Consider the following 12,075-nt stretch of genomic DNA (forward strand, 5'->3'; position numbering starts at 1 on the left):
GCCCAGAGTTCCTGCAGCAGGTGTGTGGCCTGAGCACATCCACCTCACACCTATCTGTCTCACTGTAAAGAAGCCCCCAAGACAGGCAGGCAGGCAAGGCTGGAGTCCGCTCCTCAGGGACCATGGGGCCAGGGTGCTGGCCTGGGGACACTCCGTGTGCGGGCGCGAGTGAGTTGCTCCGCTTGTCTGTGCTGGGCGGCCCGGTGCCCTCTGTGCCTCCCACAGCAGCCCTGGGCAGGCCCCGCACAGGTGCTGTCCGTCCGCCCCCTGCTCCAGCGACTAGTCACCCACGCCCAGAACTGCCCACAAGAGACGTTTGATGAGGTCGTATCTTGTTTTTTCTAGATTCTTCTGATGTAGAGCGACTGGAAAGATTCTTTGACTCGGAAGATGAAGACTTTGAAATCTTGTCCCTTTGAAACCCTGGGGTCTGGGGATGGCCTCTGCTGGTCCTGCTGGGGGCGCCTCTGGGAGCCCGGCCCTGCCTCGGCACTCCATCCATCCAGCCTGCGGCACGCCGAGTGCCGCGCCCCGCCTGCCCGTGGACGGAGGCCTCACTCCTGGAGTCAGACTGCGCAGCCCGGCGCTCGTCAGGGCCTGCACGTCCACGGGGAGCCGCCCACTGGGAGCTTCCGGACAGTTCACCTCCTGACACTGCCAGCCCTGCGCTAGCGCATTGGCTTCAGTCCTGCTTCCTCCCGGGCGCCGGCTCTGTGGTTGGTTTGGAATTAAAAGCCCTGTTTGAAGTTGCTCGACACAGACATGAATTTCTGGGGCGCCCCCCACGCCAGTCTCGGAAGACCTGCAGGTTGGCGCGTGAGGAGCAACGGCCGCTGCGGCTGTGTGCCGAGGACTGGGCTGCTGGTGCCAGGCAGGGCGAGCCTTGGCTGCGTCCCCCACTGCCCCTCGTGGCTTGTCAAGGGCTGCCTCGGGGAGGCCAGGTGGAAAGAATCACAGCGAGGCTTCCCTGCACTGGGAGAAGAGTTTGAGGGGTGGGGCGTGTGGGGCCTCCAAAGACGGCAACGTGCATGGGACACGGCGTGGACGGCCGGGCTGCGGCAGCTGCCGTGTCCCGGGGCATCTGGAGTGACAGTCCCGAGGGCCACCGTCGGGCACAGCTCTCTGTACTTCAAGAGGTTGCGGCGTTGCCAGACACACCACGTGCTGCTGCTTGCTTTTCTCACCGGCTTCCCCCGCGACAGGCAGGGACAGGGAGGTTCCTCTGCCTGTAGCAGCGGCTGAGGCTGGGCTGGAGCACGCTGCTGCCTGGGAGCCTTCCTGTGTCTTTGCCTTGCTCAGAAGTGCCCCTGGTGGCCGCTGAGGTTTTAGATGGTTAGGGGCCAAAAGGGTCAGACCACTTGAGCTCTGTGGTGTGTGAGGAACAGTTGGGATGGGGCAGGCGCCAGCTGGTGATGTTTCCAGACCTTCCCCAGCACTAATTTCAGCACCTGCCACCTCTTAACCCTGGTGTCCTGGGCCCCAGACTCTGCTATTTCCACGCTGGTCTGTCTGTCCCGAAAGTGGCTTTCCTCTCACCCAGAGTGTAAGCAGGAGGGTCTGGGGAGCTGGGAGTGGCGGCTGCAGGGCCTTGCAGATTGGCTGCTGCTCGTGCAGACTGGCCCAGAACTCCCTGCAGGCAGCAGAGAACGCCCCAGGCCCCAAGTGCCCTGACATAATTTATTTCCGTATTCTTTCTCCCCTCCTTCCTCCCTTCTTCCCTCATCCTTCGCAGGTGTAGTTGGGTGGGAGGAGAGAAGGCTGGGACACTTTGCATTCCTTTAGCGCTCTGCATCTTTCCACACCAGCCTGCTGGGAGCTGAGGAGGTCTTGCTGCGGTAGAAGTGGGCGGAACACCTTGACCAAAGGGAGCTTTGTCTTGTGTGTTTTGAAAAAGGCTTACTGAAGAGAACGTTGCTCATTCTTCGTAGTGTAGTTTGCAGTTCTTAATGGCAAATAATAACAGTTTCAGTAGAAAACAAAGTTTGTGTCTATTACTTCTTCCCCGAGCTGCGGTTGGATGTGGTTTCCAGGAAAACTGCGAGCCCACGACGTCACATGTACAGGATGCGGCCGACGGAAAGGAGCGAGCCCGTTCCCCAGACTGGGCAGCCAGAGTCTCTCCTGCTTCCAGCCCGGCTGTCTGCGTGCCATGACACCTGTCATCACGTATGTTGGGTGAGCATGTGACCCTAAGAGAAGAAAGTGCAAGGAAAATGATTTCAGGACAGTGAGATGGCAGCGCTGCTTCTCCAGCAGGATGTTGTAGAAAGTGCGTCCCCTGTAGGGTTGCCTCGGTGACGGCAGGCGAGCTGTGGCTGTTGTGGGCTGGGGCAAGGAGGGATGTGTCCAGGGACGGCGAGAACATCTGCTTGCCCTGCGCCGTGAAGTCCTTGTGGACAATCCTGGGCACCCCGTCCTCTGGCCCACCCCCACATCCAACTGGGAAAGGGGAAGCACTGCTGGGCCTGAGAACTCATCACAGCCTGTTTTTTTTTTTGAGACAGAGTCTCACTCTGTTGCCCGGGCTAGAGTGAGTGCCGTGGTGTCAGCCTAGCTCACAGCAACCTCAAACTCCTGGGCTCAAGTGATCCTCCTGCTTCAGCCTCCCGAGTAGCTGGGACTACAGGCATGTGCCACCTTGCCTGGCTAATTTTTTCTATATAAATTTAGTTGGCCAATTAATTTCTTTTTACTTTCAGTAGAGACGGGTGTCACTGTTTCTCAGGCTGGTCTCGAATTCTTGAGCTCAAAGGATCCACCCACCTTGGCCCTCCCAGAGTGCTAGGATTACAGGCCTGAGCCACCACACCCAGCCTAGCCACAGCCTCTTAAATGCCTCCATGAGCTTCTTGTGGCTCCTCCAAGACAGTGCCACATGGACCCTCACCATCCTGAGGGCCGAGTGCAGACCATGTGGTCGGTCTGGGGCGGAACATTCCCTTTCCAGCCTCCGGTCCTTGGTCGGCGGCCCCTTCCTCCACCTTCACAGCCGCAGTGCAGAATCTCCGGCCTCTCCCTGCACCCGAGATGACGCTGGGCCCACCTGGATGACCCGGGACACTCTCCCATCTCAAAGCTCCTTTCACGGTTCACCCAAATGCCACAGCCGTTTGTTCTGCCTGGATCTTTTGGCCACAGGAGGAGTCGTCCCAAGACCCCTCATGGGGGGCCCTGCCTGACCCCCCCTGCAGCACACTGCACACTGCTCTCAACCCAGGAGGTGTTGACAAATCATTCGTCTCAGGATCATTTAGAAAGGGATGGGGCTGGGCGCCGGTGGCTCACGCTTGTAATCCCAGCACTCTGGGAGGCCGAGGTGGGAGGATCGCTTGAGCCCAGCCTGAGCAAAAGTGAGACACTGTCTCTACAAAAATATAGAAAAGTTAGCTGGGCATTGTGGTGTCACCTGTAGTCCCAGCTACTCAGTAGGGTAAGGTGGGAGGATTGCTTGAGCCCAGGAGTTTGAGGTTGCTGTGAGCTAGGCTGACACCATGGCACTCTAGCTGGGGTGACAGAGGGAGACCCTGTCTCAAAAAAGGGGGAGGTGGAATGAACAGCTCCAGGGTTATAATGAAAATAATAGCAAAGTTAACACCCATGTGTTCAGAAGAGAGGCCTGGTACCACTCAGATACAGCCTGGCTGGGCCCAGTAAGACCAGGACACCTGGGCTCAGAGCCGGGGCACGGCTGCCACTTGTTCAGACCACAGTGAGAAGACCCAGCTCTCACCTCGGCAGGAACCAAGGTCCACCAGGGCCCTTAACCTGGGATGGAGATTCCCACTCGAAGCCAGCTCAGTCCTCAGCTGATGTCTCAGAAAAGAGAAGCCTTGAAGGGCTGGGCACGGTGGCACCCAGCTACTCAGAAGGCTGAGATGGGAGGAGCACTTGAGCCCAGGAGAAATCCAGCCTAGGCAACACAGCAAGACCCTGTGAAGTAAAATTTTTAAAACAAGTGAAGCCTCTCATGAACATATTTTCAGATCAATTTTTATTAGTGCCTGTAAGAAATTTAGGAGAATTCCAGCTGATTACCATTTCCCATGATCTCAATGAAACTGCTCAGAATTATTAATTTCAGTAAAAAAAATATGATAATACAGTAGCGTCTTCAGGATAAAGCAGAAGGCAGAGGAACACTGCTCCGCTGTAGGTGTGGGGTCTGTGCTGGCAGTGTCCTCACTGCAGGGTCCCTGGCACTCCCAGCGCTGGCCAGGAGAGGCGAGCTGAGATCTCTGCCACTGGAAACAGCTCCCAAAACTCAATACCGCTGGGTGCCAGGGCCTCCCGCAGGGGGCAGGTGTCTCCAGGGCAGCCTGGGTCACTGCCACAGCTCCCCCAGTGGCGTCTGAGCGGCAGCGCGGATGGCGTCCTCAGACAGGGTGAGGATTTCCTTGTGGACATCTTCAATGCTCTTGGAAGCGTCGACTATCTGTTCCCACAGGGAGTTGGGAGAAAAGGACGACCATTAACATTCCCTTCTACCCTCACTGCGTGTGGGGATTCCTTACGGGCCAGGCTCTGGAAAGGCCAGCCTGCGCCTCCTGCACAGCACAAGGGCCTCTGGGATCCTTCAGCCCACCCCCTCTCAGCCTAGACCTCAGCAGCGTCCTTGGCACAGAGCACCCCGAATTCCCGCCACAGCCCAGACGCAGGAGAGATGCGGTGGCCGACGGTCACCCCTCTCCTGAGTGGCCTGGATGGTGCCGGCCGGCCCAAGGGGCAAGGCGCAGTTCACGCAGTTAGCACCACCCGCAGCGAACACCAGTGCTCAGAGTGACTGCCCAGGTCAGCAGGGAGAAATCAGGCACAGAGGCCAGCCCCCGCCCTGCCCCTGCCCCAGTCACTCCCCGGACCTGGAGGTGTCTAGACGGAACGTGAGGAAGTTCTACAGCAGTAGCTGCTCGGCAGGACCAACCCACCCTTGGTCTAACTCCCATCCTCTTGGGACAGATGCATTTTGTCCTGACAGCTGTGCTCACCCTCACATGAACAGCATGTGGATCACCAGAAGGAAGGAGGGTAGGAGGGAATCACCTCTTCTGCGGCGCCCTCAGCCCTCAGCCTGGGGCAGGGCCCTTCCCAGGCCTGCGGCACAGCAAACCTGGACTCCCCCAGGGCTGAGAAGGCACTTGGAAGAATGTGACCACACCCTTGTGAGAGTGACTTCCTACCAAGGGCCACCCCTCCCAGGTGTCACTTCTCCAGCCACTGCCAGCATGGCTCTCTGGGCTGGCCTACGGCAAAAGAGAACATGCATTTCATGGAAAAGAGTGTTGTTCTCTGCCCTCTGCTCCAGAAAACAAGAAAACGTGTGTGACCAACATTCTCTGCAGGCGACGCCAGTCGGGCTGGGCGAGACTCAGCCCTGCTCTGCGACAGGAGCTCCAGGACTAAGCTCCGCGTGGGCAGCGGTCACAAACTGGACAGTGCAGGCAGGTGACCTGCCAGGACCCCTCCTGCCGCTGTGTGCAGAGAGGCTGCACTGGGCTGAGGTGGGTGGAGCGGGAGCAGGGAGAGAAGGCAGGGTGACCCAGCAGAGGCAGCCGGCACAGGCATCCACCCTGGGCCACAGTAAAGAGTCCTGGGAGGAAAGGGAGGAGTGAGGCCGGCCCCTGGACCGTCCTGGGCCTGCAGGAAGCCAGGTGCAACGCACCTTCCTGGGCACGGGGATGGCCAGGTGGGGCAGTGACAGAAGACACGGGCACAGGCTGGGGCTAGTGTCTGACGAGGAGCTGGGAACACGGAGGACTGTGCTAAACCCGCCTCACTCGCCAACTCGCTCTGCAAAACCCAGCAGACACCGGAACTTGCTGGCAACGGGAACCCCGAATGGCAGCTCCCGAGGCTCCGCGGTGGGAAAGCAGACAGGAGGCGGCAGCTTCGCCCGAGCGGCCGCTCTAGTCGGCAAGGGTGGAACCCTGCACCTCCGTCCAGCGGCTCCGCCTGCAGTTCTCGGGCCCTCACCTTCCAGTTCACGGTGGCGTCTCCCATGAGCTGCTGGAAGCACTGCAGCGCCCGCTCCTGGAAGGCCCTGTCCTCGTAGCGCTCCTGGCCGAACTGCCCCCGCAGGGCTGCGTCTGCCAAGCGCAGCTGAAGGAACAGGACCAGGTCGGGTTTGGGAAGGCCCACGTCCGGCTGTTTACACCAGTCCAAGGAAAAGTTCTGCCAACAAAGAACCCGACAGGAAAAGGAAGCTCAGTGGGATCTAGTTTTTTGTTTCAAGTCACAGAAGGGGAAAATGAGGGGACATCTGATGAGGTACCAAGAAATGAGAATTCTTACACAGTAGTGGCTCTTTTTTTATTTTTTAAATCTCAAACATGTTGCCTTCCCTCATGTCACTTTCTAGTGTTTGTTTTGCGAACATGCACACCAGAAGGCAGAAGAGCGTACAGAACAGCCCACGGCCCACGTCTTGGTCACCCATAGCCTGGCCCTGCGGTGACCTCCTGATGCAGCTCCAGACCCCCTGGCCAGGAGGGGAGCACGGTCTGTGTACAGAGACCCTCAAGGCCCACCTGGCCTAGGAGGCCAAGGGTGGAGAGCAGAGCCCTGAGCCCTGGCCGTGTGCTTGCACTGACAGACCCCAGGGCGTCTGCCCCTCAGAAGAGCAGGAAAGAGACGGGCAGTCCTGGAAGCCGCTGTGTGTGGTCTCCCAGCCATGTGCCAGCCCTGAGCTCCAGATCGCACAGGCCCCTTCCCTCTTGTTCATGCCACCCACCCCTACATGTGTCCCTGTTTCTGGAGGAAAGGCACGGCCAGAAAGGCTGTGACTCGAGCCCACAAACCACGGCACACCAGGAGCTGAGGAAGGGAGCTTCCTCCAGGCCTACCTTCCCCCAGGCCTACGTTGGTGAGGAGGGAGGATGCAGAGGACAAGCCCACGGCTCCTCAGCCACTTGTCCGTCCTCCTTGTTACACAAACTTAACCCTCCACGGGGGGAGGACTCCAGATAACACAGGAAGAAGAAATGACAGTGTTAAGAGGCCATCATTTATACAACTATTAAGGACCCACAATAATCACAAAATAAAAGGCTATCATTTGGTAGTCAGTCACCATCAAGGGCTGCTGTCATGAGAAAGAGAAGAGCAGACGTCACTAGTCTCTTGATGGGAGAGCCCAACATGCCTCAAAGTAGCCTTGCAGAAATAAAATTTTAAAAAATTGTACTACTAGGAAGAGATGTGAGAACCTACATACATATCAAAACAGTTTTAAGAAATGGACTTTTATTGGATTCTTATTTAACTATAAAAATATAAGCAAGACAAACAGCTTTTGAGAGAGTGCTGGGAAATTTGAATACTGAATGTTTGGTGACACTACAGAATGACCATTAATTTTTTTTTTAGGTAAGATTATGTTCTTTAAAAAGTCATTTTTTGGACATGTACTGAAACATTTACCAAAGAACTGACCATGTCATCTGGTGTAGCACAGAGGAGACCAGAAGGTCCCTAGGGCTTATGACAATACTGTGTGGTTTATTATTTTCTCTGCTGACACATATTTGAAATTTTAAAAAGCAGCAGCAGAGAAAAGGGCAGTGCAGTCACCACCACCACACCTGTGGAGCAGCAGCAGCTTCCTGGAACAGGGAGGGAGAGCAGGAAGTAAGAATCAGGCCTCCCAGACACTCCCAACATCGGGTGGGAAAGTGAGACGCTGGACAGAGCAGTGCTGATGATGAACCATCTGTGAAAATGCGTGTGAAACACGCTGTCCAAATAACTGATGATGTCTGTGAGAAGAAGCTGCAGCTACCTAAATGTTTGCTCCTGTCAATAAAAAGCAAATTAATCTAGCAAAGAGATAAAAGGAATATGAGAATCATAAAACTCCAAAGAGTAATTTGAGTGGGTTACTCATGCTGTGACTGACGCGGCCCCGGGCCCCCACCTTTGGCGTCTGACTGGCAGGAGGCCAGGCGGGACTCACCTCCTTCGCACCCGTGAAGGCAACACCAGAAAACGCGTATCTGTCCACGACGAGGGTCACACCCTGGCTCAACTTTTCCTTAATCAATGGCCTGAAAAACAGAAAATGCTCCTGAGCCCCGGTCCTGGTTTCATAGGCCCTGGTTTCATAGGCCCTGAACTGTCCTGCTTAAATTATCCTGACAACACAGCTCAGAAAGCCTACATAACAACAGTTACAGCACAGTGATTTGTAACTTTAGTTTTATTTCCAAAAGTTCTAGATCTTCTCTTTAGAGATGCCATCTGGACACTCCCAGCAAAGCTCAATGTGGAAAAGACAACCCCACTAAACAGTAACAAACACAATTGATCGAGCCAGGTGTTCTATAAACACAGGTAGGGAAAGAAAAAGCATTCTCAGCTGTCTGGGCAGGGGCCAGCACCACCCTGCCGAGATGAAGAACCGCAAAGGATGGTGGCGGAGAGGGGGCAGGCAAAGCCAGCAGATGATGCACAGATGTGCCCCAGGCCTGGACCACAAGGACGTTTTCAACCAAACAACCCACAGGGCCACCATCATCCCCACAGCCACCAAGACTGTAGATGTGCAAAGATAGGGGGCCTAACATTAGCAAGAAACATCACGTAAGCCAGAGAAGGCCAAGTCAAATTCATTCCTCCCAGCCAATCTCACTGGGACCTTCGGATCACAGGGACACTCGTGCAGAGCCAACACATCTTTCATAAAGGTCGTTTCAACAAATGGTGCTGCAACAATTGGACATCCACATGTAACAAAATGAATCTGGACACAGACCTTACAACCTTCACAAAACTAAGCCAGGTATGCTGGCTCACGCCTGTAATCCTAGCACTTTGGGGCCACGGAGGGAAGATCGCTTGAGGTCAGTTCGAGACCAGCCTGAGAAAGAGTGAGACCCCACCCCTACAAAAAATAGAAAAATTAGTCGGGTGTGGTGCCACACACCTAGTCACAGCTTCTCGGGAGGCTGAGGCAGAAGGATTGCTTGAGTCCAGGAGTTTGAGGTTGCTGTGAGCTATGATGACACCACTGCACTCCAGCCCAGGTAATGAACGAGACTGTGTCTCAATAAAAAAAAAAAAAAAGAGCAGACATGATGACTGAAGCAACAGGTTAGCGTAGTAATGTGAGGAAGGGGTCACAAGATACAGGTAGCCTTCAGAAGGAACCAACCCTCTGACACCTTAATATTTTTAGTGCAGTGAGACTTATTTGGGGAACTGTAAGATAAAGAATGTGTGTTGTTTTAAGCCATTAAAAACAAAACAAAAAAACTCAAAATGGATCACAGACTTAAATGTAAAATGCAAAACTATAAAACTCCTAGACAATAACATAGAGGAAAACCTAGGTGACCTTTGGTTTGGCAATAACTGTGTAGCTACAGTACCAAAGGTACAACCCATGAAAGAATTAATAAACTGGACTTTACTAAAATAAAAAATTTCTACTTTTGGAGAGGCACTGTCAAGAGAATGAAAAGACAGGCTGCAGACTGAGAGAAAACATGCACGAAAGACATATTTGATAAAAGTATCCAAAATATACAAACAACTCTTGAAACTCAAAAAAATAATCCCATTAAAAAATGGGCCAAAGAACTTGATGGACAGCTCACCAAAGAAGATACACAGATGGCAAATAGGGTTATGAAAAGATGCTCCACATCAAACATCTTCAGGAAAATGCAAATTAAAACGAGACACCACTACAAAACCTATTAGAATGGCAAAAATCCAGAACACTGACATCACCAAATGCTGGGTAGGATATGCACCAACAGGAACTTACTACATTGCTGGTGGGAATGCAAAATAGCATAGCCACTTCAGTGACAGTTCTGCAATACTTTACAAAACTAAGCACAGCCGACCAAAAGTATTCCAGCAATACTGCTCCTTGGTATTTACCCAAAGGAGGTGAAAGCTTTTGACCACACAAAAACCTACATGTGGATGTTTATAACAGCTTTATTCATAATTGCCAAAACATGGAAGCAACCAAGATGTCCTTTAGTAGGTGCATGAGTATACTGCAGTACATCCAGACAATGGACTATTAATTAACACTTACAAATAAACTATCAAGCCCAATAAGACATGCAAGAAACTTAAACATATATTACTTAGTGAAACAAGCAACCTGTGGCAGAACAGATGGACAAGAGAGATGCAGACCTGGGTACCTGGGATAAGATTACTATTTAGAAAGTAAAATCAGGATGATTCTTCATTTTGAACTGGGCATATATCTTACGTCACTTTTCTACAAAGCTACAAAAAGCAAAATCAGAACAATTACTCCATAAATCCCAGCTGTGTTGAAAGTTTATAAAAATGGTCTTGTTTTCATCTAAAACTTGGAATGGGGAAAGCCTGTCCAACTGAGCCAGAGGAGGTAATGCAGGGTTTCACCCAACAGGAACCAGGGAAATCATGGCAAGTCCACCAGCAGAAAAACTGGCTCAACGCACATGGAGTAACCTTTCTAAAGAACATTCTACAGCAATGAAAAAGAATGAGGAAGAATGGTTGACAGATGCATAAGTGCAGAGATCTGTAAGGCAGCGTTATAAGGTAAGTTGACAAATAATTTATATGGTATGACCCATTTATATTAAAAAACAAAACTCTGATTGCATGTGTTATCTACATGTGTATATAAACAGAAGCAAAAACATTTGAAAAGATAGACTACAGGCACTCAATAAACATTAGTTAAATGTTGAATGAAGAGGAAGCCTACTATGATGTAAAATTAAAAGGAGGTGGGAGAGTAAACCCTAATACAAAGTATGAACTTCAGTTAACAATGTATCAATATTGCTTACGAATTGTAACAAGTGTAACACACCAATACAACAAATAAATAATGCGGAAAACAGGAGAGCACGTGGGGTGGGTGGGGGAAAGGAATCCCTAGTATGTAGGAACTCTACTTTTTGATCGATTTTTCTGTATACCTAAAACTATCTTTAAAAAAATAAGTCTATGAGTTACAAAGGCGGGGGGGGGGGCAGAAGGAAGAAAAAGCATTGTTAGTGCTCTTTGGGAACTCCAGCACCTCTGCTCACAGGACTGATGACCGATGAGTAAAAGCACCTTGTAAACATTAAAGCACAACCTCAGCCCCAGCCTGGCAGCGTCACAGAATCAAGAGCTGCGGTCACTGAGTCTCAGAAGGCGGCAAAGGGCCTGGTTTGGGGGCAGCAGCAGGGCAGGCTCACACTTGTTCCCAGCGATTCGCAGAAAACAGCAGGTGCACAGAATGGTCCTCCACTTCACTTTTCTTCTCTAAGTAGGAACTCAGAAGCTTTCCAATTTCAGTTGATCTTTCTAGGAAAAGAGAAAAATACAAATGCAAATGAGGTCAGGCTTTCCATTTACTTAGCATGTAGTTTGGGCAGAACGTGTCCTTCCCACCGGGTTTCACTTTACTGAATCTCTGGCCGGCTTGGCCCTGCCCTGAAGCCCAGGGACTCTCGCCGAGGAGGGCAGCAAGGCGCAGGCGCGGGGACGGAAAGCGCTTTGGCGTAAAGGACTCGGGCAGAAAGTAGAGACGTCCAGGGAGGCATCCGCAGGGTTTGGGGACGGGCTGCCGGGGGAGCGCAGGCTGCTACTCCACCGCCGGCCCGCGCGTGACTCCGCCCGCGTCCGCCTAGCGCGCGGCGCCGTCAGGGGCGCAGTCCGGGCCGGCGCTTGCCGTCAGCGGGGAGACGCAGACCCGGCCCTTGAAGACACGAACGCGCCGTGAGCCCGGGAAGGCGACGAGCCGCCACAACCAGGCGGAGGCCGGAACCTCGGGGACGGGCACGGGCGGCGGAGCCCGAGCAGCCGGGCGCAGGGCGGGCTCGCGGTGCCGCCGCCACCCACCTGGGAAGCGCAGCAGCTCGGCGCGGCGCCCCGCGGCGCTCAGCGCGGCCACCAGCCGGCCGGCTTGCGTGCTCTTGCCCGCGCGGTCCACGCCCTCCAGCACGATCAGCGCCCCGCGCCGCCCCGCCATGGCCGCGCCGCGCCACCGTGCCGTCGCCCGCGGCTCCCATTGGCCGGCGTAAGCGGCGCGCCCTACGATTGGCTAGCATTCCCCGGCTCTTGCCCGATTGGCTG

The 12,075-nt window shown here is 53.6% G+C and overlaps 2 protein-coding genes across 2 annotated transcripts in view; one reads left to right on the plus strand and one right to left on the minus strand.

Moving 5' to 3' along the window:
- The window catches only part of ATG4B (autophagy related 4B cysteine peptidase), a 29,552-nt gene extending 28,804 nt beyond the window's left edge, over positions 1 to 748 (plus strand). The window contains exon 13 of the mRNA XM_012755650.3: positions 346 to 748. Within this exon, the coding sequence (XP_012611104.2) occupies positions 346 to 419 (74 nt within the window). The 3' untranslated portion in view covers positions 420 to 748. The remainder of the gene's footprint in view (positions 1 to 345) is intronic.
- A 3,427-nt stretch (positions 749 to 4,175) lies between these two features.
- Positions 4,176 to 12,010, minus strand: DTYMK (deoxythymidylate kinase). Its single transcript, XM_012755659.3, has 5 exons — positions 11,842 to 12,010; positions 11,196 to 11,304; positions 7,946 to 8,036; positions 5,968 to 6,165; positions 4,176 to 4,432 (listed from the first exon to the last, which is right to left on the minus strand). Exons 1-5 carry the CDS (start codon positions 11,969 to 11,971, stop codon positions 4,322 to 4,324), a joined length of 639 nt encoding a protein of 212 aa, XP_012611113.1. The 5' UTR covers positions 11,972 to 12,010; the 3' UTR covers positions 4,176 to 4,321.
- Between the last annotated feature and the right edge of the window lie 65 nt (positions 12,011 to 12,075).

This window comes from Microcebus murinus, chromosome 8 (assembly GCF_040939455.1).
Source record: "Microcebus murinus isolate Inina chromosome 8, M.murinus_Inina_mat1.0, whole genome shotgun sequence".
NCBI lineage: Eukaryota > Metazoa > Chordata > Mammalia > Primates > Cheirogaleidae > Microcebus > Microcebus murinus.

Coding starts and splice junctions, on each gene's coding strand:
- DTYMK (XM_012755659.3), bottom strand. CDS start 11,971: ATGGCGGGGCGGCGCGGGGCGCTGATCGTGCTGGAGGGCGTGGACCGC. Junction 11,305..11,841: donor CGAGCTGCTGCGCTTCCCAG/GTGGGTGGCGGC, acceptor CTCTTTTCCTAG/AAAGATCAACTGAAATTGGA. Junction 4,433..5,967: donor ACGCCACCGTGAACTGGAAG/GTGAGGGCCCGA, acceptor CTGTGGGAACAG/ATAGTCGACGCTTCCAAGAG.